The 25790-nt window shown below is 41.0% G+C and overlaps 1 protein-coding gene and 1 non-coding gene across 2 annotated transcripts; one reads left to right on the top strand and one right to left on the bottom strand.

Annotated features, from left to right (window-relative positions):
- The first annotated feature begins 7032 nt into the window (after positions 1 to 7032).
- Positions 7033 to 25010, top strand: NCR3LG1 (natural killer cell cytotoxicity receptor 3 ligand 1). The gene is made up of 5 exons (XM_011232205.3): positions 7033 to 7687; positions 10095 to 10442; positions 20847 to 21173; positions 22711 to 22802; positions 24631 to 25010. Exons 1-5 carry the CDS (start codon positions 7612 to 7614, stop codon positions 24664 to 24666), a joined length of 879 nt encoding a protein of 292 aa, XP_011230507.2. The 5' UTR covers positions 7033 to 7611; the 3' UTR covers positions 24667 to 25010.
- On the bottom strand, positions 9184 to 9312 carry LOC117796839. The gene has a single exon (XR_004621544.1). It is a non-coding gene; the product is annotated as a small nucleolar RNA SNORA72 (small nucleolar RNA).
- Positions 25011 to 25790: the final 780 nt, after the last annotated feature.

Genomic DNA, 25790 nt, shown 5'->3' on the forward strand with positions numbered 1-25790 from the left:
GTGAGTGCATCTGATTGATTGGACTAATCATATCCGGAGCCCTAGCTGCAGGGGAGGTCGGGAAATCATAGTATTTAACTTCACTACCTCTGTAGTACAGGAAGGCATGTGTACCGTTGAATGAGCCAATCTGTTGTAACATCTCATAATTTTACATTGTGTCTCTTCACATTAATAATTTTTAAAACTCTTAGTCCTCATTCTACGGAATTTTTAAATAATCGGTGCATGCTCCAAAGATACCTTAGATTTTTTTTTTTCTTAAATCACGGATCCCACAATTAAATGTAGCAATCTGGAAAAGTTCTGCTTATATACAGCTTTAAAAAAACACACGCACAAAAATCACTCAATAGAGTAATGCTGTGTTTCTTTAGAGATGGAGAAGGATTCCTATCTCTATTGTTTAAATTGTAGGAAACATTAAAACATGATCTGGCATATCCTTTTGTTGAGGACTCTATCTGTGACAAGAAACTGATGAGACAGGGATTCACCCAGAGTAAACACTTTTAGATGATGGACTGCAGTTCAATCAGAAAGGAGTTGGAGACGACAATATCGTACTATGATTACATAATATGATAAATATGGATACAGGGTAATCATATGAGAATATATAAATGTATCAAAGTAACATGTTGTACATCTTACATTTACATGATGTCATATGTCAAATATAGTAAATTAAAAATATAATTGGAGGAGAATTTAGAGACGTTTTTTAAAATAATCTTTTGGTATGAGTAATAATAGGTGGATATTACTGTAGTCATACCTCACAGTTTCTAGCAAATTATCGTAATTTATATTATTAAAAAAAGAATGTGGGGCACCTGGGTGGCTCAGATGGTTAAGTGTCTGCCTTGGGCTCAAGTCACGATCTCAGGTTCCCACTTCAGCAGGTGAGTCCGCTTCTCCACTCACTCTGCCCCTCCCCCTACTCATGTGCTCTCTCTCTATCTCTCTCAAATGAATAAATAAAAATCTTTAAAATAAAAAAAAAAGAATTGTTAGCCCAAGATTGTCTATGGACTTAAGGAGTTCCAGTTGTTATGAGTATTGGGCATTTATGAGCCAATATTTTTTCCTACAGAGTTGCTAATAGTATTCTTTACAGCTCTGTTAGAAAGTATTGGTCTTGTGTTTAATTTATACCATTCTTTTTTTAATTTTTAAAAATTTTATTTATTTATTTGAGAGAGAGAGTGAGCACTCGAGTGTGGGGAGGGGCAGAGGGAGAGAGAGACAATCTCAAGCAGACTCCCAACTGCGCGTGGAGCCCATCATGGGGCTCCATCTCAGCACCCTGAGATCATGACCTGAGCCGAAATCAAGAGTCTGACACTTTACCAACTGAGCCACCCAGGTGCCCCTATACCATTCTTCTTAATAATTTTTAGGTATTCAGTAGTCCCATTTAGGTGACTTGGTGGTACGTATTAGTAATTTGGGGTTTTGTTTCACATATGAATTTGCATGAAGCATATACATTTTCGTATACTTAGGTATATATAATTAAAATTAGATTTTAAAAGATGTTAGTCCTCTGGAATAGTTGACTCTTGCTAAAAGAAACTGCAGTTTAGAAGTAGTGGTAGAAATTCTTTGAGATACGGCTCTACATTTTTTTTAACCAAAATGTGTTTACAACAGCATTATTTTCCATGCTAATTGAACAGGTTTGTATTACAGGAGCCTAAATGCACATCTGTTTTTCACAGAAAGAAAAATATAAAGAAAATTATACAGTTTCGTGAGAATGTGTTTTTTAAGGTTGCCTAGTGACTAAAAGAGGGGGTAAGAAATCTATTTTCTTTAGGAAGAAATTTTGACAAGACTAGTTCTGGTTAGTGCCTAAAATTTAATCTCTGTTTTACAGCTGTGCAGTACAATGAAGCTGAAAAAGAGCCAAAGTTAGATGATGAGCTTCACGGTTCACACGTGAGATTTTTATCGCTTGAAGACCCTGCTAACGAGGTCCACTTTCACCCTTAACCACTGGTGCCTCAACTTAATACTTTCGTTCTTTTTTTTTTTTTTAATTGAGAGACCACCGTGTATTGAGTACAGTGCAAAGTGTACTTTTTTGTTTCCTGTGGGTGAAAGAATGAAAGACTGTAATGACATCTTGCTTTCAAGGGGTGATATTTTAAGGGAAATATGGCCTTTTCCTTGCTTTTTTTTTTTTTTTTACACAGTATCATTATCCAGATTCCAATTTTTCCTTACTCACATTTAATTTACTTTTTAAATGCGTACTTAGCTATGATTAATACCCATTTCTTAGACAATCCAAGAACTGAGGCAGAACAAGCAGCAACAGCAAGTGGTAAAGACACCAAATTGAAAAATTTGAATTTATGATTCCTAGTACTGCTGATCTCTTTCTGGAGACAAAAGCAAAGCAAAACCAATAGAGCCTTTTACTTAATTTTAGGTATTTAGATTCCCTCCCCCAATATTGTCTATAGAATTGTGTAGAAAAAACCCCCCGCATTTCATGTTTATAGACATCCACAGTTTTCCCTGCAGAGCATTTAGTTTACTTTTTTTTTTTTAAAGATTTTATTATTTATTTGACAGAGAGAGACAGCCGGCGAGAGAGGGAACACAAGCAGGGGGAGTGGGAGAGGAAGAAGCAGGCTCCCAGTGGAGGAGCCCGATATGGGGCTCGATCCCAGGACTCTGGGATCATGCCCTGAGCCAAAGGCAGATGCTTAACGACTGAGCCACCCAGGCGCCCCTAGTTTACATTTTAAATGGCATCAGTCGTAATCTTGATGAATACCATGTACCAGCTTAGTTGTTAGCCAGCCCTCGACAGTGTGTTTTTCCCTATATGCTTACCCTTCCATTTACCTTCAGAGCTGTGTATGCCTGTAAACAAATTTGGTTTGGTTTATAATTTATTGCAAGCAACAGACTTGACTTTTGCTGTGCAAATTTCCTCATCTTTTTTTGTTTTAGCCTTAGTAAGAAGTATATTTTCCAAGATTTCCAGGATTATGAATATAGATCTTGTCATTAAAATGTTAAGATATTTCATTTTACAATTCTTATAATTTTGCTGCTCTGTGGAATTTAAAAAATGGGTAATGATTTATTTCCACATGATTTTAAAGTTATGACTTGTCTGCTTTAAAAGTGAGAGAGAAGAAATAAGATTCCATCTAGTTCTCTTTGCCTCCTCCCATGAATCATTGTATTAATGTTAATTGTGTTCAATTTTAGTCCACCTTAACTGTAGATTTTTAGTGATATGAGAGTATGTGTCATTTAACTAAATTCCTGCCCTCATTATGAAACCCATGTATAGCCTGTGCCAAATTCTGTATTTGTTTTGTACAATGTTGTTTTACCCACTTTACTGTTCACTATTACCCTTCAACGGTTAGAGTGATTTGAGTTTGCTTTACTTTTGAATCTTACCCTTTCTGCTCTTGGTATTGCTTCTTTGTAAATATTTCCCTATTAGTGTAGTGATGTCTTATAGATTTTTTTCCTTTTTTAAAACATTTACCATGCCTCTTAGTGTTTAAACATTTTTGTGGTAGTATTGAAGCATTTTTGTCAAACACAACAATTTAAAACTCTTACCGTCTTCTTGTTCTATAGCATTGAGCAATGGATGTTACAGATTGTATCTTAATTTTTTTTCTGATTAACTCTCAGTTCTAATCCCATATACATTTCTTGTTTCCTTTGATGTGTATGTTTTTTCACTCTCTTCAATAGTTACAGCATGTTTCATTAAGATTCACGATTGATATTGGGGAGAAGAAAAACCACACTTGCAGAAAGTCAGAGCTATTTAGACAAGCAGGCAGGCATTTCTAGAGGGGTTTTCTAGAGCTATTTAGGCAAGCTGCAGTCATTCCTACAGGGGTTCCTGAGCACTGTGGAGAGGAACTCTAACCCTCAACAAAGTTTCTAACTCGCGAGTAGAGTTCCTGACTCCTCTTCCACAGAATGAACCAGCTTATGAAGCAAATGCGTAGCATTCAGACTCTGATGAATGTCCTTTGTCCAATTCTTTAGCTTTTTTGTATCCTTCTTAAGTAATAATAGTTTAAAAAAATATTTTGTGCATTCCAGCAGACATTTTCTTACAGTTGTTAATAAAAGGGGAAAAGAGTATTTTTTATAATAGAAAGACCAGGACATGAATTTTGCATTCTCTGGTTAGAAGAAAAATAGCATAGTTTTTTGTATTTGTTGTTTTTGCCTGGATGATCTGAGTTTTGTTTTTAAGATTTATTTATTTTGGGGGGAAAGGGGCATAGGGCGAGAATCCCCAGGCAGATTCCCTGCTGAGCAGCGAGCTGAGGCAGGCTCCATCCCACAATCCTGAGACCACGACCCAGTAGACCAGGTCTGGAAACCCAGCGTTGGATGATCCACAGACTGAGCCACCTAGGTGCCCTGATTTGAGCTTTAAGTTCTTTTCTCTCTATGAACTCTCCCATTTTCTACTTTTGTATTGACTTTCCCACTGCTGTGTTTCTAATGCACCTCCTGAGTCAATGGAGAAAGTTTTGACTGATATAGAAAGTTGTTAGCACTGCTGTCAGCTCTCTTCAAGTTTCACTGCCTCCAGCTTTTGGAGTTTATTATCAGGCCTTTCAGATGAATTCTGCCCTTCCCTCACAATCCCAAACTATTCATCTTTTCTCCAAGGAAGTCTGTTGTATTACTAAAGAAGATGTAGAGGTGACTTTATTAAAACAGGCTTACTTTACAAAAGATTTATGTGAAATATAATAGAGGCTAAGTATTTTATTTTAAGGATAATTTGAAGCTAGTTAATGCCCAGAGCGACTGTTTCATTCTTTTGTGATGGCTCTGGTGATTTCCAGATAGCTCTTTTTGCACCTTTCCATCTAGTTTCAGGGCCTAAGAATGGAAGAGCCCTGGAGACTCACATACCTTAGCAGAGGTGGAGGAAGGAGCCCCTTTTCAGTGAAGGTGTTTCTTTCTTTGAAGCTGTTAGTCTGGGATCTATTAGCACACATGAAGTTTATAATAAGCCCTTGCAGTTTTCAAAGTGTCTATGCACCAATTTTTATAGCCGCTAATTGAAAGATCATAGTTCAGAAGCAATATGTGTACATGTATATGTAAGCTTGTGCCTAAAATAGGTGTGGAAGGAAGACCATTATTCTGTGTCTTCTGAAAAAAATTGTGTCCAGGAATTAAAAAGTGAAAAAATTTTGCCTTTCCTTTTCATGAAGGAAACCAGTGCTGCATAGTCTGTATTTTATCAGTATTTATTATGTTTTAAAAAAAACTTTTAATAATGATGGTATATACATCCTATTTCAGAGGCCATTTATTTTACTTGTTATTGCTAAATTTAGGGGATTGTGGAATTTTTTTCAATTTAAATGTTGAATTAAAAACATAACCTTTTATAAATATATGGCCAAAAGTGTTCTGTTAATTTTAGAGTTTGGACAGAAATTTTATTAATCTGAAGTGTATTTAGATTTAATTCTTTTTGTCTTCTTTAGAAAATTGGATCATTTAAAAAAGCTACGAATAAACTGGATTTTAATTTGATAATCAGGGAGACCCAGAGACCTTATACAAGTTTGTTATATTTATATTTGTTTTTTGATGTTATATTGTAAAAATTCTCCCAGTGCAATATTTGTTAGAAAATATTATTCTAGTCATCATTTGTATAGCTTTGTTTTTAATTATATTAAATGTAAAATCAGAAAAAATATGTAATATTTGTCATAATTTTCTGGGGAAAAAGACAAACTTGGCAATGTTGAAAGAATGAGTTGTTTGCAAAACACAATTACAGAGTCATAGGGTCTGGGCGCCTTTGAGATCATGTATCAAAGAAGGAATTCCTTTTCAGCATTTTTTAGTATCCAGCCCCTGTTTCCAGTTATAGCATAGAAGTGGAAATTCCAGGGGTTTGCAGAGTGACTTACTGGGCAAATAGGGGAATTCACCAAGTAACTTCCTTTGGGGGAAGTTACTTAAGGATGTCAGCAATACCAGGAGAGGACTTCTTCTCAGGTTAAGACTCCCTGGAGGAGGTAGCAGTTGAGAAGAGGTATAGTTTAGGAATTTAGAATTCTATAGCTGGACCTAACCTTGCAGATCCCTTGTTAAAACCGTGGGTCAGAAACTGTGACCTTCTGAAGGGCCCTCAGCTAGTTGGTGTCAGTGTGGGCACCCCGCCCACCTCCCAGTTCTATGCTCTTTCCCCTCTGCATGCTGTTCTGCAGGTAAGCGTGCGTGTAAACATTTGCTTAGTTACTGTACCACTAAGTCTTCATTCACACCCAGCCTGATCCTGTAATTCTTAAACAGCCCTGCAGGGAAGATTTTAGCATCCTAGTTTTAGAGAAGTGAAAACTGAGGTAACTTGCCCACTGTCCCACAGTCAGTGATGATACAGCTGAAACTTGGGTCTTGAGTCCAGGTCTGCCTGTGATTTTCTATAGATTACATACATGGTTTTTAATGATGTGAGGAAAAAATTAAGTAGGATCAGCGAGACTACTGGAATGCAAGATGCTGGGGCAAGAGTTGTGTGCATTTATTATAATGGAACTGCTATTTGTGTTCTGAACTTTGTAGTTAAAACTGATTTAAAAACTGGTCTGGAGGTGGTAAAACGTAATGATCACTGAATGAACATTTTAGGGTTTTTTGTTTTGTTTTTAAGAGAGAGCATGGCGTCTGCTCCGGATGGGGGGAGGGGCAGAGGGAGCAGGAGAGAATCTAACTCCCCGCTCAGCAGGGAGGTTTGAGGGGGGTGCTGATCTCACCACCCTGAGATCGTGGCCTAACCCCAAATCACGAATGGGAAGTTAGGGGCGCCTGGGTGGCCCAGTCGTTAAGCGTCTGCCTTCAGCTCAGGGCGTGATCCCAGGAGTCAACGGGATCCAGCATCGGGCTGCCTGCTCCGCTGGGAGCCTGCTTCTTCCTCTCCCACTCCCCCTGTTTGTGTTCCCTCTCTCGCTGGCTGGCTGTCAAATAAATAAATAAAATCTTTAAAAAAAAAAAAAAGAATGGGAAGTTAACTGACGGAGCTACGCGCTCTATGGTAAGAGCAGTGACCACGCTCCGCTCCGCTCCGCCCCGCCCCCTGACATTGCATTCACTAGCAAAGCCACCACCTCCGTGGCCACCACGGTCCGCGGCGCTTTGCGGGAGGGGCACCTGCGGTACACCGGCTGCCGGCTCCGGCCTCAGTTTACAAAGTGACCTGGGCCCAAGGCGCCTCCCCACTTCTGGAAGGCAGGCTCGGTGCTCCACCTTTGCCAGCCTCCCGCAGCCCTCCGCGCAGCCTCCGGCCTGCCCTCCCGGTGGGGGTGTGGCCGGGCGCAGGGCTCTTACACCGGGGCAGAGGGGAGTGAATGAACTCATCCCAATTCACTTCGCCGACTACCAGAGGGCACCCACAGGCCCGGAAGTCCGCTTTGCCCCTTAGGTTAGTTCCCTCCATCGCCACCCGGGCTCAGAGCATCGCGCCGCAGTTCCGCCCGTGTCACAGCCGCAGCTAGTTGCCTGACGTACGCGCTGCTGCCGGCGGCTTCGCGGAGTGTCCCGGGCTCCGGCCGGCCAGACCAGCGGACCGTACACATGGCGCACTGGCGGCTGCTCCGGCTCGGGTTTGTGCCTCTGCTTCTGGCCCTGTGGCGCTGGCCACCCAGCACAGGTAGGCCCGCGGCGCGGGAGGAGCGGGGGGTCGGGGGAGAGCGGCCGGGGAGACCGGAGGGGTGCTGGCTGCGTCACAGGTGCTCCCTGGGCCGCTGCCGCGGGAGTCCCCGCTGAGGTCCGCAGCCGCCCGGGGCTCACTTCTACGACCGGCGGCTCCGTTTACTTACTCTAATTTTTAGTGACGGCTACTCTGCACCGAGTTGATACTTGTAGGAGCCCGAGACCAGGTGCCTCCTTTGATTCGGTGCCCTGAATGCTCTGTAAATTTCAGAGCCGCTTTTGCATCACTTTGGATGCAGGAGCTGAGAAGAAAAACGAGGTATAGGGGGTGGGGAGGAGCGGGAGTAAGGAAAATACTCCCCTGCGTGCTAGTGAAGGGGAATATTTCACTTTCCTGAAGCCTTTGCCAAAAGTGTGAGGGGAGTGTTTTACCTTTGTGGTGACATTCAAACGTTCTCTTTTACTTTTTTGGGCGGGGGGGGGCACAGATGGATGTTTCTAATTATCAAACAGGAAACCAAAGGCAGAAAGGCATATGAAGACATGTTTAAACTCACTACTAATCATAGAATAGAAGTTAAAACAGTAAGATATCACTTGACACTTTATAGACTGGCCAGAATAGGCCGGGCTGTGCCAAGTGGTGGTGGCTGGATGGGTGGAGATGTGGGAATTTAGGGGACCCTGGGGGTGTCCCATCCCTGGGGCTGTGGATGAGCCAAATGTAGATTTGCATATGAAGAACTCATCATTAACTTCAACCAATGGACTAGCTGTACACGTATCAATGAGAGAGGATTTGAAACAATGGCAGGAGCAGAAACAGTAACATGTAATTCCATACCATTTTCATAAGTTTGAGAAACAAAATAAAGCATTTTTTTTTTAAGAAATACCCTATTGAAGGAATCACCTTTTAAAAAAGATTTTATTTATTTATTTGTCAGAGAGAGAGAGCACACAAGCAGGGGGAGTGGCAGGCAGAGGGAGAAGCAGGCTCCCCGCTGAGCAAGGAGCCTGAGTGGGAACTCATCCCAGGACCCTGGGATCACAACCTGAGCCACCCAGACGTCCCACAAAGCAAGGCAGTTTTAGAGAGAGCAAAAATGGAAGCATTAAACATCTTAGAATGATTGCCTGTTGGGGGTGGGAGATGGAAATAAAAAAGAATAAATAGTATTTTTATATACTTGTAGTGAGCAATCCAGAAATAAAATTAAGAAAACAATTCTATTTATGAAAACCATCAGAAAGAATAAAATACTTAGGAATAAGTTTAACAAAAGAAGCATAACAGTTTTACTCTGAAAATTATAAAGCTTTTTTTTTTTTTTAAGTTTTATAGTTGATTTAGTGGCTACTGGTAATCATCAAATTAGCAATGGTTATCTCCAAAAGTTATTACACTAGCTTTGCTGTCATTTCTCAAAGATGATCAGATACCTAGAGTCACGGACATTTCCCACATAAGATGCATCATATAAATCAGACTTGGTCTATCACCAGCATTGATAAAAGCAGACCTAAGGAAAGAACCAAGTCTGGGGATACATGGATGGCCTAAATATAGCAAATGTTTAGCTTGCTCTGATTACTACATCAGAACAGTGAGACTATTTAAGGTTGAAAAAAATTTAAGTGGATCTGAATAAGTGAAATGGAAAAGCATCCTGTCTTAAGTTTTTTTAGGCCACCCTAACAAATACCTTAGACCTTAGGCTTAAACAACAGAGATTTATTTCTCACAGTTCTGGAGGCTGGGAAGTCCAAGATCAGGTGCTGACTGATTTGGTTCCTGGAGAGGGGCCTCTTCCTCGCTTGTGGAGGAAACCTTCTTGCTGAATCCTCTGGTGCTGAGAAAGAGATCTTTCCCTCACGTCTTTTGTAAGGACACTAATCCCATTCATGAGGGCTCCACCCTCATGACCTAATTACCTCCCAAAGGCCCTACCTCCAAATACCATCACACTGAGCAGTAGGCCTCAACATATGAATTTTGGAGGGACACAAACATTCAGTCCATTGCATATCCCAAAAACAGATTCATGGATTAGAAGACAACATTGTTAAGATGACAGTACTCCCCAAACTGATTTTCAGATTCAGTGTGATTCCTATTAGAAGCTCAGTGAGCTTTTTTGTAGAAATTGGTAAACTGATTTTAAAATTCCTATGAAATTGGAAGGGACACAGAATATTGAACACAGTCTTGAAAAAAGAAGAATAAAGTCGAAGGATCTTATTTGGATTAATGTGGGGCCATGAACTAGGGAGCCTCTGTACCTGAGACTCCCCCTCCCCCACAATAAAAGGAATTTGTTTCCAATTACATGGCAGCATTTGAGAGTACCACACCTGTGTTTTTTCCAAGAGTCTCCCATAACTGAGTTCTCTTATTGCCACAGGTTCTCTGCAAGTGGAGATGGCAGGGGAGACTCAGACGGTGCTCCTGAATGACAATGCCACTATTGTCTGCAAAGTCCAGGGTCACCGCCACCTGGACATCACAATTATGGGTATCACCTGGTTTTGGAAGAATCAGATGTCTGCAACAGAAGTTATACTGTTTCAGTTTTTTGGAGCCCACCGAAAGATAGTACGACCTGGAGCCTCCGTGCCTCTATCGAGGCTGGAAAGGGGGGATGCCTCGCTGCAGCTCCCAGGGGTCCAGCTGTGGGAAGCAGGAGAGTACCGATGCGAGGTGGTGATCACCCCTCACAAAGCAGTGGGAAGAGTCCGGCTGGAGGTTATGGGTGAGTGCCTGGGGGCAGGGCCCTTTGGTTGCTGTGGTGCTGAGGTTTGAGGTGGAGCTATGGGCCAACCAGAGCAGAAACTTGGAGCATGGGCTGCTGAGTCAGACAGACGTGGGTTTGAGTCCTGGGCTTCCATGGACAATTGGACAACTTTGGGCAAGTTCTTAATCACATAGACCCTCCTTCTGAACAAATGTAATAATACCTACCTAGGAGGTCTGTTGTGGGGAAGAGTCTGAAAAGTGCAGGTAACACAGCATAGTGCTTGGCCCATTGTAAGTGCTCAGTGAAAGATAGCTATGTTAGTCATGATATAATTCGCTTAGTGTGTGGACGGTGGGTGTTCACTGAAGAGGTGTCTCTGAAAGGCAGCTGGGAAGGGAGAGAGATGCTCGGCTCTGGTTCCATAGATCTGAATCCTGTTTTAGCTTTGCTGTTTCCAAACTGGGTGATTGGGCTAGCCATTTAATATTTTTGGGTCTGAATTTTCCCATGTACAAAATGGGTTGATAAATCGTACCTGTCTTGTAATATTCTGAGGATTACATAAAATAATGTATGAAAATGCCCAGCTGGGTACTGTTGTGAGGTCCGTGCCCAGTGAAGACTCGGAATAACAGCAACACTATACTCCAAACACCTCTTTGAGCTCGACTTTTCTTGGTTATGATTGGTCTGGTACTATGTAGGTGGGCTTTGGTGGGTGTATTCATTTGCTGGAGTTGCTAGAACAAAATACCACTGGGTGGCTTAAATAACAGAAAGTTATTTTCTCATAATTCTGCAGTCTAGCAGTCTGAGATCAAGGTATCAGTAGGGTTGTTTTTTTCTGAGGCCTTTTTGCTTGGCTTGTGGGTAGCCGTCTTCTCCCTTTGTCTTCACATAGTTTTCCCTCTGTGCACGTGTCCTACTCTTTTCTTCCTGCAAGGACATCGGTCCTGTTAGATTAGGGCCCAACCTAATGTCCTCATTTTAACTGAATTACCTCAGTAAAGACCCTGTTTCCAAATACAGTCACAGTCTGAGGGACAGCGGTTAGGACTTCAGCGTACGAATTTTAAGAGGCCGCAATTCAGCCTATAAAAGAGGTACAGTGTCTATGAGCCCCCCAAATTGTACTGAGAACTTTTAATATTTTGTACATATGAACTTGGGGGATGGGGATGTTAAGTTAGGATTAATTTCCTCTGCAACCGACAGAAACTTAAGATAAAAGTATTTTATTTTATTAGATTTATTTATTTATTTGAGAGAGAGAGAATATGCATGCGTGTGGGGTGGGGGAGAGCAGAGGGAGAGGGAGAAAGAGAATCTCAAGCAGACTCCCTGCTTAGTGTGGAGCCTGACATGGGGCTCAAACTCAGGAGTCTGAGATCATGACCTGAGCTGAAGCAAGAGTTGGATGCTTAACCAACTGAGCCACCCAGGCACCCCCAAATAAAAATATTTTAAAAAATTAATAGGCTTTATTTTTTTAGAATAGTTTATTGATTTTTCTTTTTAAGATTTTATTTATTTATTTGTCAGAGAGCGAGAGCCCAAGCAGGGAGAGCGGTAGGCAGAGGGAGAAGCAGGCTCCCCACCGAGCAAGAAGCCCAATGCGGGACTTGATTCCAGGACACTGGGATCGTGACCTGAGCTGAAGGCAGATGCTTAACCAATTGAGCCACCCAGGTGTCCCAGAATAGTTTTAGATTTACAGAAAAATTGCAAAGACAGTGCAGAGTTTTCATATCACTCCCATCTCTGCATACCACTTCCCCTGTTATTAACATCTTGCATTAATATGGCATAGTTGTTACAAATAATGAACCAGTATTGGTAATTATTATTAATTAAAATTTATAACTTATTCAGATTTCCTTAGTTTTTTTTTTTTTTTTAAAGATTTTATTTATTTATTAGACAGAGATAGAGACAGCCAGCGAGAGAGGGAACAAGCAGGGGGAGTGGGAGAGGAAGAAGCAGGCTCATAGCCGAAGAGCCCGATGTGGGGCTCGATCCCATAACGCCGAGATCACGCCCTGAGCCGAAGGCAAACGCTCAACCGCTGTGCCACCCAGGCGCCCCCAGATTTCCTTAGTTTTTAATCTAATATCCTTTTTCTGTTCCAAGATCCCATCCAGAATACCACATTGCATTTAGTTGTCATGTGTCCTTGGGCTCCTCTTGACTTTGACAATTTCTCAGACTTTCCTTGTATTTGACAACCTTGACCTTCTGAGGAGTAGTGGTCAGGTATATCATAGGGTGCCATTTTATTGGCATTTCTCTGTTGTTATTCCCATAATTCACTGGAGTTATGGTTTTGGGAGAGGACAATCACAGAGGTAAAGTGCCATTTTTGTCCCATCCCATCTAATTGAACGATTTATGACTACTGGTGTTGACCTTAATCATTTAGCTTAAGTAGTATTTGCCTGGTTTCTCCACCATAAAGTCACTCTCCTCCCCCTCCTTGTCTTGCTACACTCTTTGAAAGGAAGTCACTCTGTGCAGCCCACATTTAAGCTGTGGGGAATCATGCTCCCCCTCCTTCTCCCCCACTTATTAATCTATTTAATCATTTATTTATATCAGGATGGACTCAGGATATTTATTTTATACTTTGGGTCATAATATAACACTACTGTATTTATCTTCTTGCTCAAATTCTTCCAGCTTTGGCCATTGGGAGTATTTTCAGTTGACTCTTGTGTCTCTTTGACATACCCTCATCATTGTGGGGTTTCGTTTTGCTTCAGGCACTCCCTTACTTTCTGGCACTACAAGATGCTCTGGGATCATCTTGTGTATTTCTTGTCCCATTTCCAGAATCAGCCAATTACTCGAAGAATTCTCCCTGGTTCTTTTTATTGGAAAATGATATTAGAAACCAAAATCTGGGCACTACATGTGCTTGTCTCCCCTGGGGTATCATTGTTTCAAGGCCCTCTGAACTGATAGAGCAAAGAAATAATGTGTATGTATACTAGTCTGTGTATATACATATATATGGATTTCTATTCATAACCATCTGTGTCTATATTAAATTAAATATGAGTCCTTAATGATGCCCTTAACTTTAATCTATTACCATATGAATCATTCTAGCCTCCTTCCTTTGCTTATCTGTGAACCCCCACTCCAACAGTGAGAAACCTGGCCCCTGCCATCCTCCATCTATTTACTTAATTGCTTCATTCCAGTACACATCTGGAACCATATCAGAATTGTTAACCTGTACCCCCATGAGAAACACTTTGTCAACTAGAGTACAGTATTCAATTGCAATTCATTTTGCCTTTGTTCTTCTTTTCTTTTTTTTTTTTTAAGATTTTATATATTTATTTATTTGTCAGAGACAGAGAAAGAGCAAAAGCAGGGGGAGTAGCAGGCAGAGGGAGAGACAGGCTCTCTGCTGAGCAAGGAGCCCAATTCAGGACTCGATCCTAGGACGCTGGGATCATGACCTGAGCTGAAGGCAGATGCTTAACCAGCTGAGCCACTCAGGCATCTTTCATTTTGCCTTTGTTCTTATAGACTCCATTTATTTCAAAAGTTTCTTAGGTCAGCACCTTTCCTCTGTCCCTTGCAGTGAGGTTGTTTCATACATTTGTAGTACACTTAGATTTGCTTATTATAGTTTACCTTCTCTCTTTCTTGGGATTCCTTGAACTCCTAAATTTTTTTTTTAATTTTGCATACCTTAAGATTCACTCTTTGTTTTTACAGTTCTGTGAGTTTGACGTATGTATGATATCATACATCTACCATTACGATATTACAGAATAATTTCACTGCCTTTGCTTCATCTATTCGCTCCTCCTCCTGGACCCCTTGCACCACTATTCTTTTTGCTATCTCCATAGTTTTGCCTTTCCTAGAATGTGATATAATTGGAATTGGAATCATCCAATATGTAACCTTTCCATACTGGCTTCCTGCACTTAATAATATACATTTAGGGTTCCTTTGTGTCTCTGGGGTGCCTGGGTGGCTCAGTCGGTTAAGTGTCTGCCTCTTGATTTTGGCTCAGGTCATGATCTCAGGGTCCAGAGATTGAGCCCTGCGTCAGGCTCCACATTCAGCAAGGAGTCTGCTTGAGATTCTCTTCCCCTCTCTCTCTGTCCCTACCCTCCACTTGCATGTGTTCTCTCTCTCTTTCTTTCTCAAAATAAATAGATAAACCTTAAAAAAAAATTCCTCTGTGTCTCTTTTTTTTGGTGGTTTGATAGCTCATTTCTTTTTATCACGGAGTAACATTCTATCGTACCGATATACCTCGTTTGTTTATCCATTCACCTATAGAGAAACACCTTGATTGCTTCCAGTTTTCGGCAATTAGGAAAAAAGCTGCCATAAACATTCAGGCGTAGATTTTGTGTAGACATTATTTTTCATCTCAGTTGGGTAAATACCTAGGAGTGTGATTGCTGAATCATATGTTAAGACTGTGTTTAACTTGTAAGAAACTGCCAGTTCTTCCTGAATGACTGTATCATTTTGCATTCCTACCAGCAATGAATGAGAGTTCCTTTTGTTCTGTATCCTTGTCAACATTTGGTATTGTTAGTTTTTTATATTTTAGCCATTCTAATGGGTGCGTAGTCTCATCTGTTGTTTTAATTTGCAATTCCCTAATGATATATGATGTTGAGGATCTTTCCATTTGCCTTTTTTTTTTTGGTCACCTGTTTGTCTTGTTTTGAAAGATAATTGTTTAGATCATTTGTCCATTTTTCAGTTGGGTTCTTTGTTTTCCTATTGTTGAGTTTTAAGAGTCTTATATGTATTTTATTTTTTTTAGTCCTCTGTGTATTTTAGATACACAGAGTTCTGTATCAGATATGAATTTTGCAAATATTTTTTCCCAGTCTATGTGTTGTTTTTTCATTTTCTTCATTGTGTTTTGCAGAGCAGAACTTCTAAATTTCAATCAAGTCCAATTCACCATTTTTTCTTTCATGGATCACGCTTTTGGCATTGTAGTTAAAAGCTCATCATGGGGGACACCTGGGTGGCTCAGTTGGTTTAGTGTCTGACTCTTGATCTCCACTCAGGTCTTGATCATGAATTCAAGCCCCGTGTTGGGCTCCATGCTGGGCACAGAGACTATTTAAGATAAAAAAAATTTAAAAATATAAAAAATAAAAGCTCATCACCAAACTCAAGGCCACCTAGATTTTCTCTTATGTTATCTTTCTAGAAGTTTTATAGTTTTATGTTTTGAGTTAATTTTTGTGAAAAATGTAAGTTGTATGTCTAGATTCCTTGTGCAGACTTTATGCATATGGATGTCTAATTGTTCCAGCATATTTGTTGAAGATTATCTTTTCTGCATTGAATTGCCTTTGCTCCTTTGTCAAAGATCAGTTGAATACATTTGTGTGGGTCAATTTCTAGGCTCTCTATTCTGTTCTGTTCTATTTGTCTTTTCTTTGACCAATACCATGTTGTCTTGATTGTTGTAGCTTTATAGTAAGTCTTTAAGTCCGGTTGTGTCAGTCCTCCCATTCTGTTGTTCTTCACTATTGCGCTAGCTATTCTAGACTTATTGCCTGTCCATATAAACTTGAGAGTTAGTTCATCAGTATCCACAAAGTACTTTCTGGGCTTATGATTGCATCTATCTATAGATCAAGGTGGGAAGAATCGACATCTTAACAATATTGATTCTTCTTATCCATGAACAGAGAATATCTCGTCATTTATTTAGATCTTTGATTTCATTCATCAGAGTTTTGTAATTTTCTTCATATAGATCCTATGCCTATTTTGTAAGATTTAAACCTACGTATTTCTTTTTTGTGGGGGAGAGAGGGCACTAATGTAAATGGTATTGGGTCTTTAATTTGAAATTCCAATTGTTTATTACTGGTATTTTAGAAAGCAATCGACTTTTGTCTGTTAACCTTGTGTCCTGTAGCCTGTTGTAATCACTTGTTAGTTCTAGGGTTTAAATATTTTTTGGTCAAGTCTTTGGCATTTTTCTATATAAATCATGTGTCCGAGAACAAAGACAATTTCATTTTTCCTTCTTAACCTGTGTATCTTTTATTTCCTTTTCTTGTTCTATTTTACTGGCTAGGACTTCCATTACAATATTGAATAGGCTTGGTTTGAGAAGAATACCCTTGGCTTTGTTCCTGTCCTTAGTTTTTCACCATTAAGTACAATGTTAGCTGTAGGTTTTTTGTAGATGTTCTTTTCCAAGGTGAGAAATTTCCCCTTATTCCTGGTTTGCTGAGAGTTTTTAACATGAATGGGTGTTGGATTTTGCCAAATGCTTTTTCCACATAATTGATAAATGGAAAATATCCACATTATACAATTTTTGGATACTTACAAATATCCAAATTATACAATTTTTCTTCTGTAGTCTGTTGATGTCATGGATTGTATTCATTGACTTTTGAATGATGAACCAGTCTTGAATACCTGGAATAAATCTCATTTAGTTGTAGTGTATAATTATTTTTATACATTGTTGGATTCAATTTGCTAATATTTTGTTGAGGATTTTTGCATTCAGTGTAATGAGAGATATTGGTCTGTAGTTTTCCTTTTTTGTAATGCTTTTATCTGATTCTGGCATTAGTTTATTACTGGGGTCATAGAATGAGTTAGGATGTGTTCCTCTGCTGCTAGTTGCTAGATGAAATTGTAAAGAATTGGTATCATAATTAACTTAAATATTTGGTAGAATTCACCATTGAAACCATCTGGACCTGGTGCTTTCTCTTTTTGAAGGTTATTAATTTTTGATTCAATTCCTGTAATAGATGTAGGCCTATTCAAATTATCTTTTTTTTCTTGTATGAGTCTCGGTAGTTTGTGTCTTTCAAGGACTTCGTGCATTTTATTTAAGTTATCAAATATGTGGGCATAATGTTGCTCATAATATTCCTTTGTTATTCTTTTGTTCATAGTATCAATAGTGATCCCTCTTCCATTTATGATATTAGTAATTTATGTCTTCTCTCTTTTTTCCTTAATTTACCTAGAAACTTATCAATTTTAGTAGTTGTTGCAAAAGCACCAGTTTTTGCTTTCATTGATTCTGTCCATTGATTTCAACTTCATTGATTTCTGCTCTAATTTTTGTTATTTCTTTTTTCTGCTTGTTTTAAGCTTAAATTGCTCTTCTTCCTCTAGCTTCTGAAGGTGGAAGCTTATTTATTAAAATAGTTGATTTTATATCTTTATTCTTTTCTTAAATATGTATTCAATCTCTACATTCCCCTCTAACCATTTCTTTTGTTGTACTCGCCAATTTTCATAAGTGGTATTTTCATTTTAATTTCATTTAGTTCGAAATATTTTAAAATTTCTTTTGAGACTTTTTCTTTGACCCGTATATTATTTAGAATAGAAGTGATTTAAACAGAAGGGGGAATAAACCACAAGAGACTATGGACTCTGGGAAACAAACTGAGGGCTTCAGAGGAGAGGGGGTGGGGAATTGGGATTAGGCAGGTGATGGGTATTAAGGAGGGCACATATTGCATGGAGCACTGGGTGTTATACGCAAACAATGAATCATGGAACACTACATCAAAAACTAAGGATGTGCTGTATGGTGACTAAACATAACATAATAAAAAAGTTTTAAAAAAAGAAAGAAGGAAAGAAAGAAAGAGAAAGAACGAACCGCCCCCCCCCCGCAAAAAAAAAAAAAAAAGAACAGAAGTGATTTATTCTCCAAGAAATTTGGAATTTTCCCAGCCATCCTTCTGCTTATTGATATCTAGTTTAACTCTATTGTGGTCTGAGAACATATTCTGCCTGATTTCTATTCTTTAAAAATGTTAAAGATGTATTCTATGAGCTAGAAGGCAATTTATCTTGGTGAATATTCCATATGAGCTTGGGAAGAATGTATATTCTGCTGTTGGATAAAGTATCCTATTGATTGATTTGATCCAGTCGATTGGTGGTGATGTTCCTTTCAACTATTTTCTTACTGCTTTTCTGTCTGCTGGTCTATCAGTTAATGAAAGACGAGTGTCAAAATCTCCGACTGTAATTGTCGGATTTGTCCTTTTCTCCTTGTAGTTCTTTCAGGTTTTGCCTCATGTATTTTGATGTTCTTCTTCTTTTTTTTTTCTTTGAAGATTTTATTTATTTATTTGAGAGAGCGAGCACAAGTGGAGGGGAGGGGTGAGGGAGAAGCAGGCTCCCTGCTGAGCAGGCCCCCCCCCCATATGGGGCTCCAAACAGGACCCTGAGATCATGACCTGATCCGAAGGCAGACACTTAACTGACTGAGCCACCCAGGTGCCCCCGGTCTATGTTTTTTAATTTGTGTTTAGACCACTGATTTAAAGTGATTATATATATAGTTGGATTAGTATGTTTCTATTTGGTGCACTTGTTTTTTGCTTCTTTTCTTTTTATCTCCCCCCCTTTTATTGTAAAATATGTTTATTGATGATAAAACATGTAATTTACTCCTGATACTTGATGTTACAAACTTCAGGGTCTTTGAGAGATGCAGGATCCTTGTACCTGGCGTAAACCCCATTATCTGAGCTCTCTTAATCGCTTTTGTGATTTCTTTCTGTTTCTTCCCACAAAGACTTGCTATGTGCCTTCCATAAGTGCATCCAGTAAATGCAGAAATAAACTGGGACAATAACCGTACATTCTTATAATGTACTTACACGATTTCAACACAAGATACATTTTTTAAGAGGCTCCTTGTAAGGATTTTTCATCAGAACAGGCAGGTCCTCATTGCTGGCTATCTGTTTTCTTTGTTTCCCTCTTTCTTTCTTTTTTTTATTTTTTTTATTTTATTTATTTATTTTTTTTAATATGTTTTTCTTTTTTTTTTCTTTTTTTTTTAATTTTTATTTATTCGACAGAGATAGAGACAGCCAGCGAGAGAGGGAACACAAGCAGGGGGGGTCACGCCCTGAGCCGAAGGCAGACGCTTAACCGCTGTGCCACCCAGGTGCCCCTATTTTTTATATTTTAATGTTTTTTTTTTATTAGATTATGTTAGTCAACATACAGTGTTTCCCTCTTTCTGAAACAGAGTTGGTGCTTTGCAGCTCTCTCAGTTTTCATCTGCTGTTATCACCCTGAGTGCTGTTGCTGTGGTGATAAAGGGTTGCAGAGGGAAGCAGTCAGTCTTACCATTAAACCTCATTCTTGAAGCCCCCCCGAGCCCCTAGGCTGTAACCTTCAGAAGGTTTTGTAGGTGAGGCCGGAAGGCTAGAGGGGGCTAGATGTAGCTAACCATCCTTTACCCAGGTCGGGAAATGCTCTGGCAAAGTCTTTTCTCTTGAGCATCCTTTGTTGCAGTTAATGGGCTAGGTTTATTTTTAGTTACTTTTCCTCTCCCCTGAAAATAGGAGGGGATTTTTCCTGCACCTTCACTGTGAGAATCCGTGTGAGTTTCCTGGCAGTAAAACGCATGAAAGTGTGGTGACCCCCGTGAGACTGGGCCCCCAGGAGTTTCTTCCTGTCAAGCTAGTCCATGCTCGTCCTTTAGCAATTTGTAAGTCACTGCTGAAGTGCTTCTACTGGTTTATGGCTCTGGCATCTGCTTAAGGTGACATGATCTTGGCTGTGATTCTTTCAATCTGCCTGTCTCTCTAGTTTTTGGGGTGCTGGTTTGTCCTGTCACCTTAATTCTCTCATGGATCTAAGACAACTTGTTGGTTTGTAGTTTGTTCAGCTCAGCTTTTTTCTTGTTACTACTTCCAGGGTCTTTACATGTCAGAAGGGAAACCAGAAGTCAACAATGGCTTTTTAAAAAAGTAGTTTATTGTCTTTTACACAAATGTAGCCAACCCAGAGCAGCTATGACAGTTCTGTGACCATAGGGGACCTAGGATCCTTTTATCTTATCACTTTGCCATTCTCAACATGTAGCTGCCACCTTATGTTTGGAAATGGCTTCTCCGTCTCTAGTCATCAAGCTGTTCCAGCTATTCTGCAGGAAAGAGGAAGGGGGAGAGGAGAGTAGGGTACGGTCCTTTTCTTTAGGACACCCTTGTTGTTTAAGGACTCCCTGGAAGTTGCTCTCATCATTTCTGATTATATCTAAACGAGACCCTAAGTTCACATGGCTACATGGAGGTTGAGAGAAATAGCTTTAACTTGGCAATGTCATTGAAGAATGGAAATTGGCCATTAGTAGTCTCTACAACAGCGTTCTAAAACTTTCCTCAGATTCTCACAGGTGCCTATGTATGATACAAAGTAGCTTAAGAAACCCTGCCCTATAAAATTGCTGTGTGAGTAGGGGACCAGATCAACCAACACCAAAACCAACATACCCAAAATGTTTAGCCTAAGCAGGATCCCATTCAGTGTGCTCAGCTGTCCTGAAGGCTTGCTGTGGGTCAGGCATTGGGCTGATAATAAAGAGTCCCTACCTACCCTCGAAGCATGACTTCTCTCTCTCGGCAGCTTACCCAGTCAGCAGCTTGTTTCCGGAGCAAGCCACGGTGAAAGAAAATGCAGAACAACTGATTTCGTGTGTGGCTAGTGGGTTCTACCCCATGAACATTACCATTACCTGGAAAAAGTGGACCCAGGAGGATCCCTGGTACGCGGAAGTTTCTGAGGATGTCTTCACTAATAGTATCACCGAAAATGAAGATGGCATGTGTAATGTCACAAGCTTCTTGAGGCTGAAGCCCTCTCTGGAAGACAATATGACCATCTACCAGTGTGTGGTATGGCACAAATCCTTGCCTACCTCCCAGAGGCTCAACTTCACCCTGACTGTGATAGGTAAGCAGCCTCCTGAATATTTCCCCTACTCTTCACCTTGAGGTCGCCTAACGTAAAACTTTGGTTCCCAGGCAGCCTTAGGGAAGACGGGAGACGGTGGGGATGATGGAAGCTTGGTCTGGTATAGCTCAGCCCCAGAGTCAGCAGTCCGGACTAGGTCTCTAAGCCAGGGCAGGTGGTCTAGTTGGTAGAGAATGGTGACAATAGTCCTCCGATGGAAATAGGGCTGCTTTTAGCTCATGGTGACTTAAGTGATCTGGGTGGTCTGTAAGGCTTGGAGTGTGAAGCTTGCTAGCTACAAGGAGAGAGGGGACAGGATCCTGTCCATGTCCTCTGAAGATAAGAGTCTCTCAGGGGCCAGGGACCCAGCCCTGCCAGCAACTCTTCTGCGCAGGCCCCAGCTCCACCACAAACTGTTGGCTGGTAGAGGCTGAATCAGTGGTTCTGTCTTATGGATGGTGCCCAAGATGGGGGGGCTATTGTAGGGTGAGCTGCAGACGCCCAGGACTTTCCCCAGGGACATGGAGTCCTTAGATCCTTAGATCCCCAAGATCTACAGGTCAGTACAGAATCCCTCCTGCTGGTGGGATGAGGTCCATGAAGGTCGGTATCTTGGCTCCCATGGTCCTGGCTATGGTCCTGGGTGGGTATGACGCTGCTGGTCAAATGCATCTGCCTGGAGCTAAGAGGGGTAAAGAAGGCAGCATCTGACCGGGACCCCTGGGGGATGTGCTCTGGGTATCCAGGATGGTCCTGGAAGGAGAGAGGAATTTTCCTGGAAATAAGGGCTAGGAATGTGTGTGGGTGGTGTGTGAAGAGATGTGTGCAGAGTATGTGTGGGGCATGGGGAGTGTGAAATTGAAATATGCTTTGTGTGTGTAGTATGAGGGGTTTGTCTGGGTTACATGTATGTTTTAGTCCCTTCAGGTTGCTGTAACAATTTGCCACAGATTGGGTGGCTTAAAAACAACAGAACTTTATCTTTCACGGTTCCAGAGGCTGAAAGTTTGTGATCATTGTGCCAGTATGGTTGGGTGAGGACTGTCTTCTGGGTTGTAGACTTCTTATTGTATCCTCACATGGTGGAAGGGATGAGGGGTCACTCTAGGGCCTCTATCATAAGGGCACTAAATCCATTCACGAGGGCTCCACCCTCCTGACCTCATCACCTCCCCCAGCCCTACCTCCTAATACCATCATGTTGGGCACTAGGATTTCAGTATATGAATTTTGAGGGGCACATGCATTCACTCTATGGCAGTAAGACGGTGTCATGGTTGGGAAGCTCTACACGTTGCATGGCGTGTGTGGGTGGGTGGTACGTGGTGTTTGATATTGTGGCATATTCTGGCAAGTGCCAAACATGCTGTTGCATGGGTCGGGTGCATGTGATAGGAATGGAGGGTGCCAAGACGTGTGGCAGAGGGTCACGGGGACGGGGAAAATGACCTACAACCACAGATCCTAGCGGTGGTTGTAGGGTCTCTGGCTCTGGCCAGGAGGTTTCTTAATGTCCTTTTCCTCTTTCTCTCTGCAGAACCTGAGAAGACAACTTATACTTGGGTGTACATTTTTGTCTCTGCTGGAATCTTAATATTTGTACTGATTTTATATGTTTCTTGGAAACAGGTAAGTGGCTCCAAAGCAAAGTGTATCCCCGTGTTTTGGCGTTGGCTTTGGGAGTCCAGGGATTATTGCCAGGGGACGCTGTCGAGGAGTTCTTAGGACTGATATTGGGGTATTCTAAGTGTGGCATGTGTTTGTAGTGGGTGGCTTTTTCTTTTTTTCTTTCTTTTTTTTTTTTAAACATTTTATTTATTTATTTGACACAGAGAGATAGAGAAAGCAAGAGATAGCACAAGCAGGGGGAGTGGAGAGGGACAGACTCCCCCCTGAGCAGGGAGCCTGATGCGGGGCTCGATCCCAGGACCCTGGGATCATGACCTGAGCCGAAGGCAGATACCTAACCAACCAAGCCACCCAGGTGCCCAGGGGTGTGGCTTTTTCTGAGGTTCCATTGAACTTTCTTTTCTGCTCTCCATGTGGTGGTTTATGACTCTGGGGAGATGTAGCATAAAGCCCCTCACGTCTTCATAATACACCAGTTTCACTGTATCAAACCTGACCTTATTGGTTCAGACCAGGTTTTTGAACCATATGGGGGCTGCACTGTTGTTCTCACACATAGAAACGGTGGCTCAGAGGTAAGAAATCCTCCCAGGTACTCATATTTTGTTCATAGCTCAATGGGACAACTTACCGCCAGATTTCATTGGTTTAACCAGGGATTTCTCACCCTCCCTAAGTGTTTCCAAACTAAAACATGTTTTCAAACATGTTTATCCCTGACTATGCCCCACATCGCAAATAAAACAACTCACACTGTATAGGCCCAGGAGACCAGTGTAAGCACGTTGGTTAAATGGTTCTACATAATAAAATTGCCCTCACTTCTTTTGGACCTGCCACGCAGACTCTGTGCGACCCCTAATATGTCTCATTATAAATGCCTTGTGATACTTGTGAATGTTCTATTTCTTGCCTTCGTCTGGTTTCTGATAATCCGGGGGCTATCATGATAACCTCACATTTGGCAGTGATATTTATTGAAAAAGAGACTCAAGCCTTTGTGATTAGCCTGGATTCTGTGGTGGTTTGCAGTTTGGGCTCCAAGCCTTCGCCCTTCCTCACATTGTGTCCTTTGCCATGTAATTTTGGAGCGTCTTCTGGTGATGTGCTGCCCCTTAACATTGGGCTCAACCTTGTGACTTGCTTTGGCCAGTAGAATGAGGCCAAAGTGGAAGAGTGCCAGTTCTAAGTCTAGGCCTCAAGAGACCATTTGCGATCTTTGGTGCTTCTGATAGTAGTAAGAGGAGGGTGCATCCAAGAGCGTCTGTTGGGGGCTGAGTGACATCCGACGTTAGAGCTGGTTGTGCTAGCCGAGGCCAGTCTAGATCAGATGATGGCCCACAACTCCCACTCAACAGAGCCAACTCTCAAATGCATGAGAAATACATACTTTTTTTTTTTCCTCCAAAGCCACTGTGTTTTAGGCTGGGTTTTACACAGAAAAGCTAACCAATACAGCTCCTTAGGAAGTTGAGTTTTGACTAGAAAGTGTGGTTGCTATGGAGATGTGCTTCTGAGACCCCTTAGAGAGAAAGCCTGCTGTGGGGTGTACTCAGCCAGCGTGCTCCAGCTGTGGCCTGTCAGGGACCTGCTGCAGTATTCGAGTGTTCAAGGGAAAGCATGGCATTTCCCTGGGCAGCCCCAGAAAGAGCTGAGAGATGCAGGAATCCTTGTAGCTCCCCTGAGACTTTCTCAGGCTTGCAGTGTAGTCTGGGGCTCTTGCTACGCAATCCTCCCTTCTTCCTCCCTTTAAAGATCTTACACCTGCATCATGGTCCAAAGGCTTTGCCGACATACTCATGTGCCCTCTCTCCTTCATCTTTTACAGGTGCTACGTCGAACAAACCCTTATTCTCTGTCTTGAAAGCTTATTCTCAGGACACCCAAATTGACACAAGGACTGAAGAACTATAATGAGGTGCTTTCATTATGATGCATTCATGGTTTATTCAGATGGGGGAACCACTAAAAGAACATTGGAAGTTCTTGCACAGAAACCACAGAAACAACAACGTTTCTCAGTGAATGCATATGTAACTGAAATTACTTTCCCTGCCTTCCTTGATAACCTCCTGCCAATCAGCTTATCTAAGAAAAAGAAAGCAAGACTTTCCAAAGAAGACATACAGATGGCCAAAAGACACATGAAAAGGTGCTCAACATGGCTTATCATTAGGGAAATCAAAACCACAATGAGACACTACCTCCATCTCTCAGAATGGCTAGTATCAAAAAGACAGGAAACAACAGGTGCTGGCAAGGATGTGGAGCAAAGGGAGCCCTAGCGCACTGTATTGATGGGAATGTAAATTGCTAGTAGCCCCTGTGGAAAACAGAAGTTCCTCAAAAAATTAAAAATAGAACTACCATGTGATCCAGCAATTCGACTTCTGGGTATTTACCTGAAGAAAATGAAAACGCTAACTCTAAAAGATACATACACCCCTACGTTCACTGAAGCATTATTTATAATAACAAAGGTATGGAAACAAGTATCCATTGACGGATGAATGGATAAAGAAAATGTGAGATCGTGTGATAAAGAAAATATGTAATGAAGTATATGTATATAAAATGAAATGTATATATAAATATATATTTATAAATAATGGAATTTTATTTATCCATTAAAAAAAGAATGAAACTTTGTCGTTTGCACCAACATGGATAGACCTTGAGGGTATAATGCTAAATGAAATTAGTCAGACAGAGAAAGACAAATACCATATGATCTCACACGTAGAATCTAAAAACGAAATCAAAACCCAAGCCTGTAGATAACAGCACAATGGTGGGTGCCAGGGGCGGAGTGGGGTGGATGCAATGGGTGAAGGTGGTCAAAAGGTACAAACTTCTGGTTTTAAAATAAATTATGAGGAAGTAATGTACACCATGGTGCCTAGAGGTAAAAATACTGTAATACATATTTGAAAGTTCCTAAGAGTAAATCTCAAAAAAGTTTAGAAAAACTTTTAAGAAAAAAATATT

This window comes from Ailuropoda melanoleuca, chromosome 16, assembly GCF_002007445.2.
Source record: "Ailuropoda melanoleuca isolate Jingjing chromosome 16, ASM200744v2, whole genome shotgun sequence".
In the NCBI taxonomy this organism is placed as follows: Eukaryota; Metazoa; Chordata; class Mammalia; order Carnivora; family Ursidae; genus Ailuropoda; species Ailuropoda melanoleuca.

Excerpts from the sequence above, each read along its gene's own strand:
- NCR3LG1 (XM_011232205.3), top strand. The coding sequence starts at position 7,612 with ATGGCGCACTGGCGGCTGCTCCGGCTCGGGTTTGTGCCTCTGCTTCTG. Across the intron at positions 10,443-20,846 it reads AGTCCGGCTGGAGGTTATGG|CTTACCCAGTCAGCAGCTTG; the intron begins GTGAGTGCCTGG and ends CTCTCTCGGCAG. Across the intron at positions 21,174-22,710 it reads CTTCACCCTGACTGTGATAG|AACCTGAGAAGACAACTTAT; the intron begins GTAAGCAGCCTC and ends TTCTCTCTGCAG.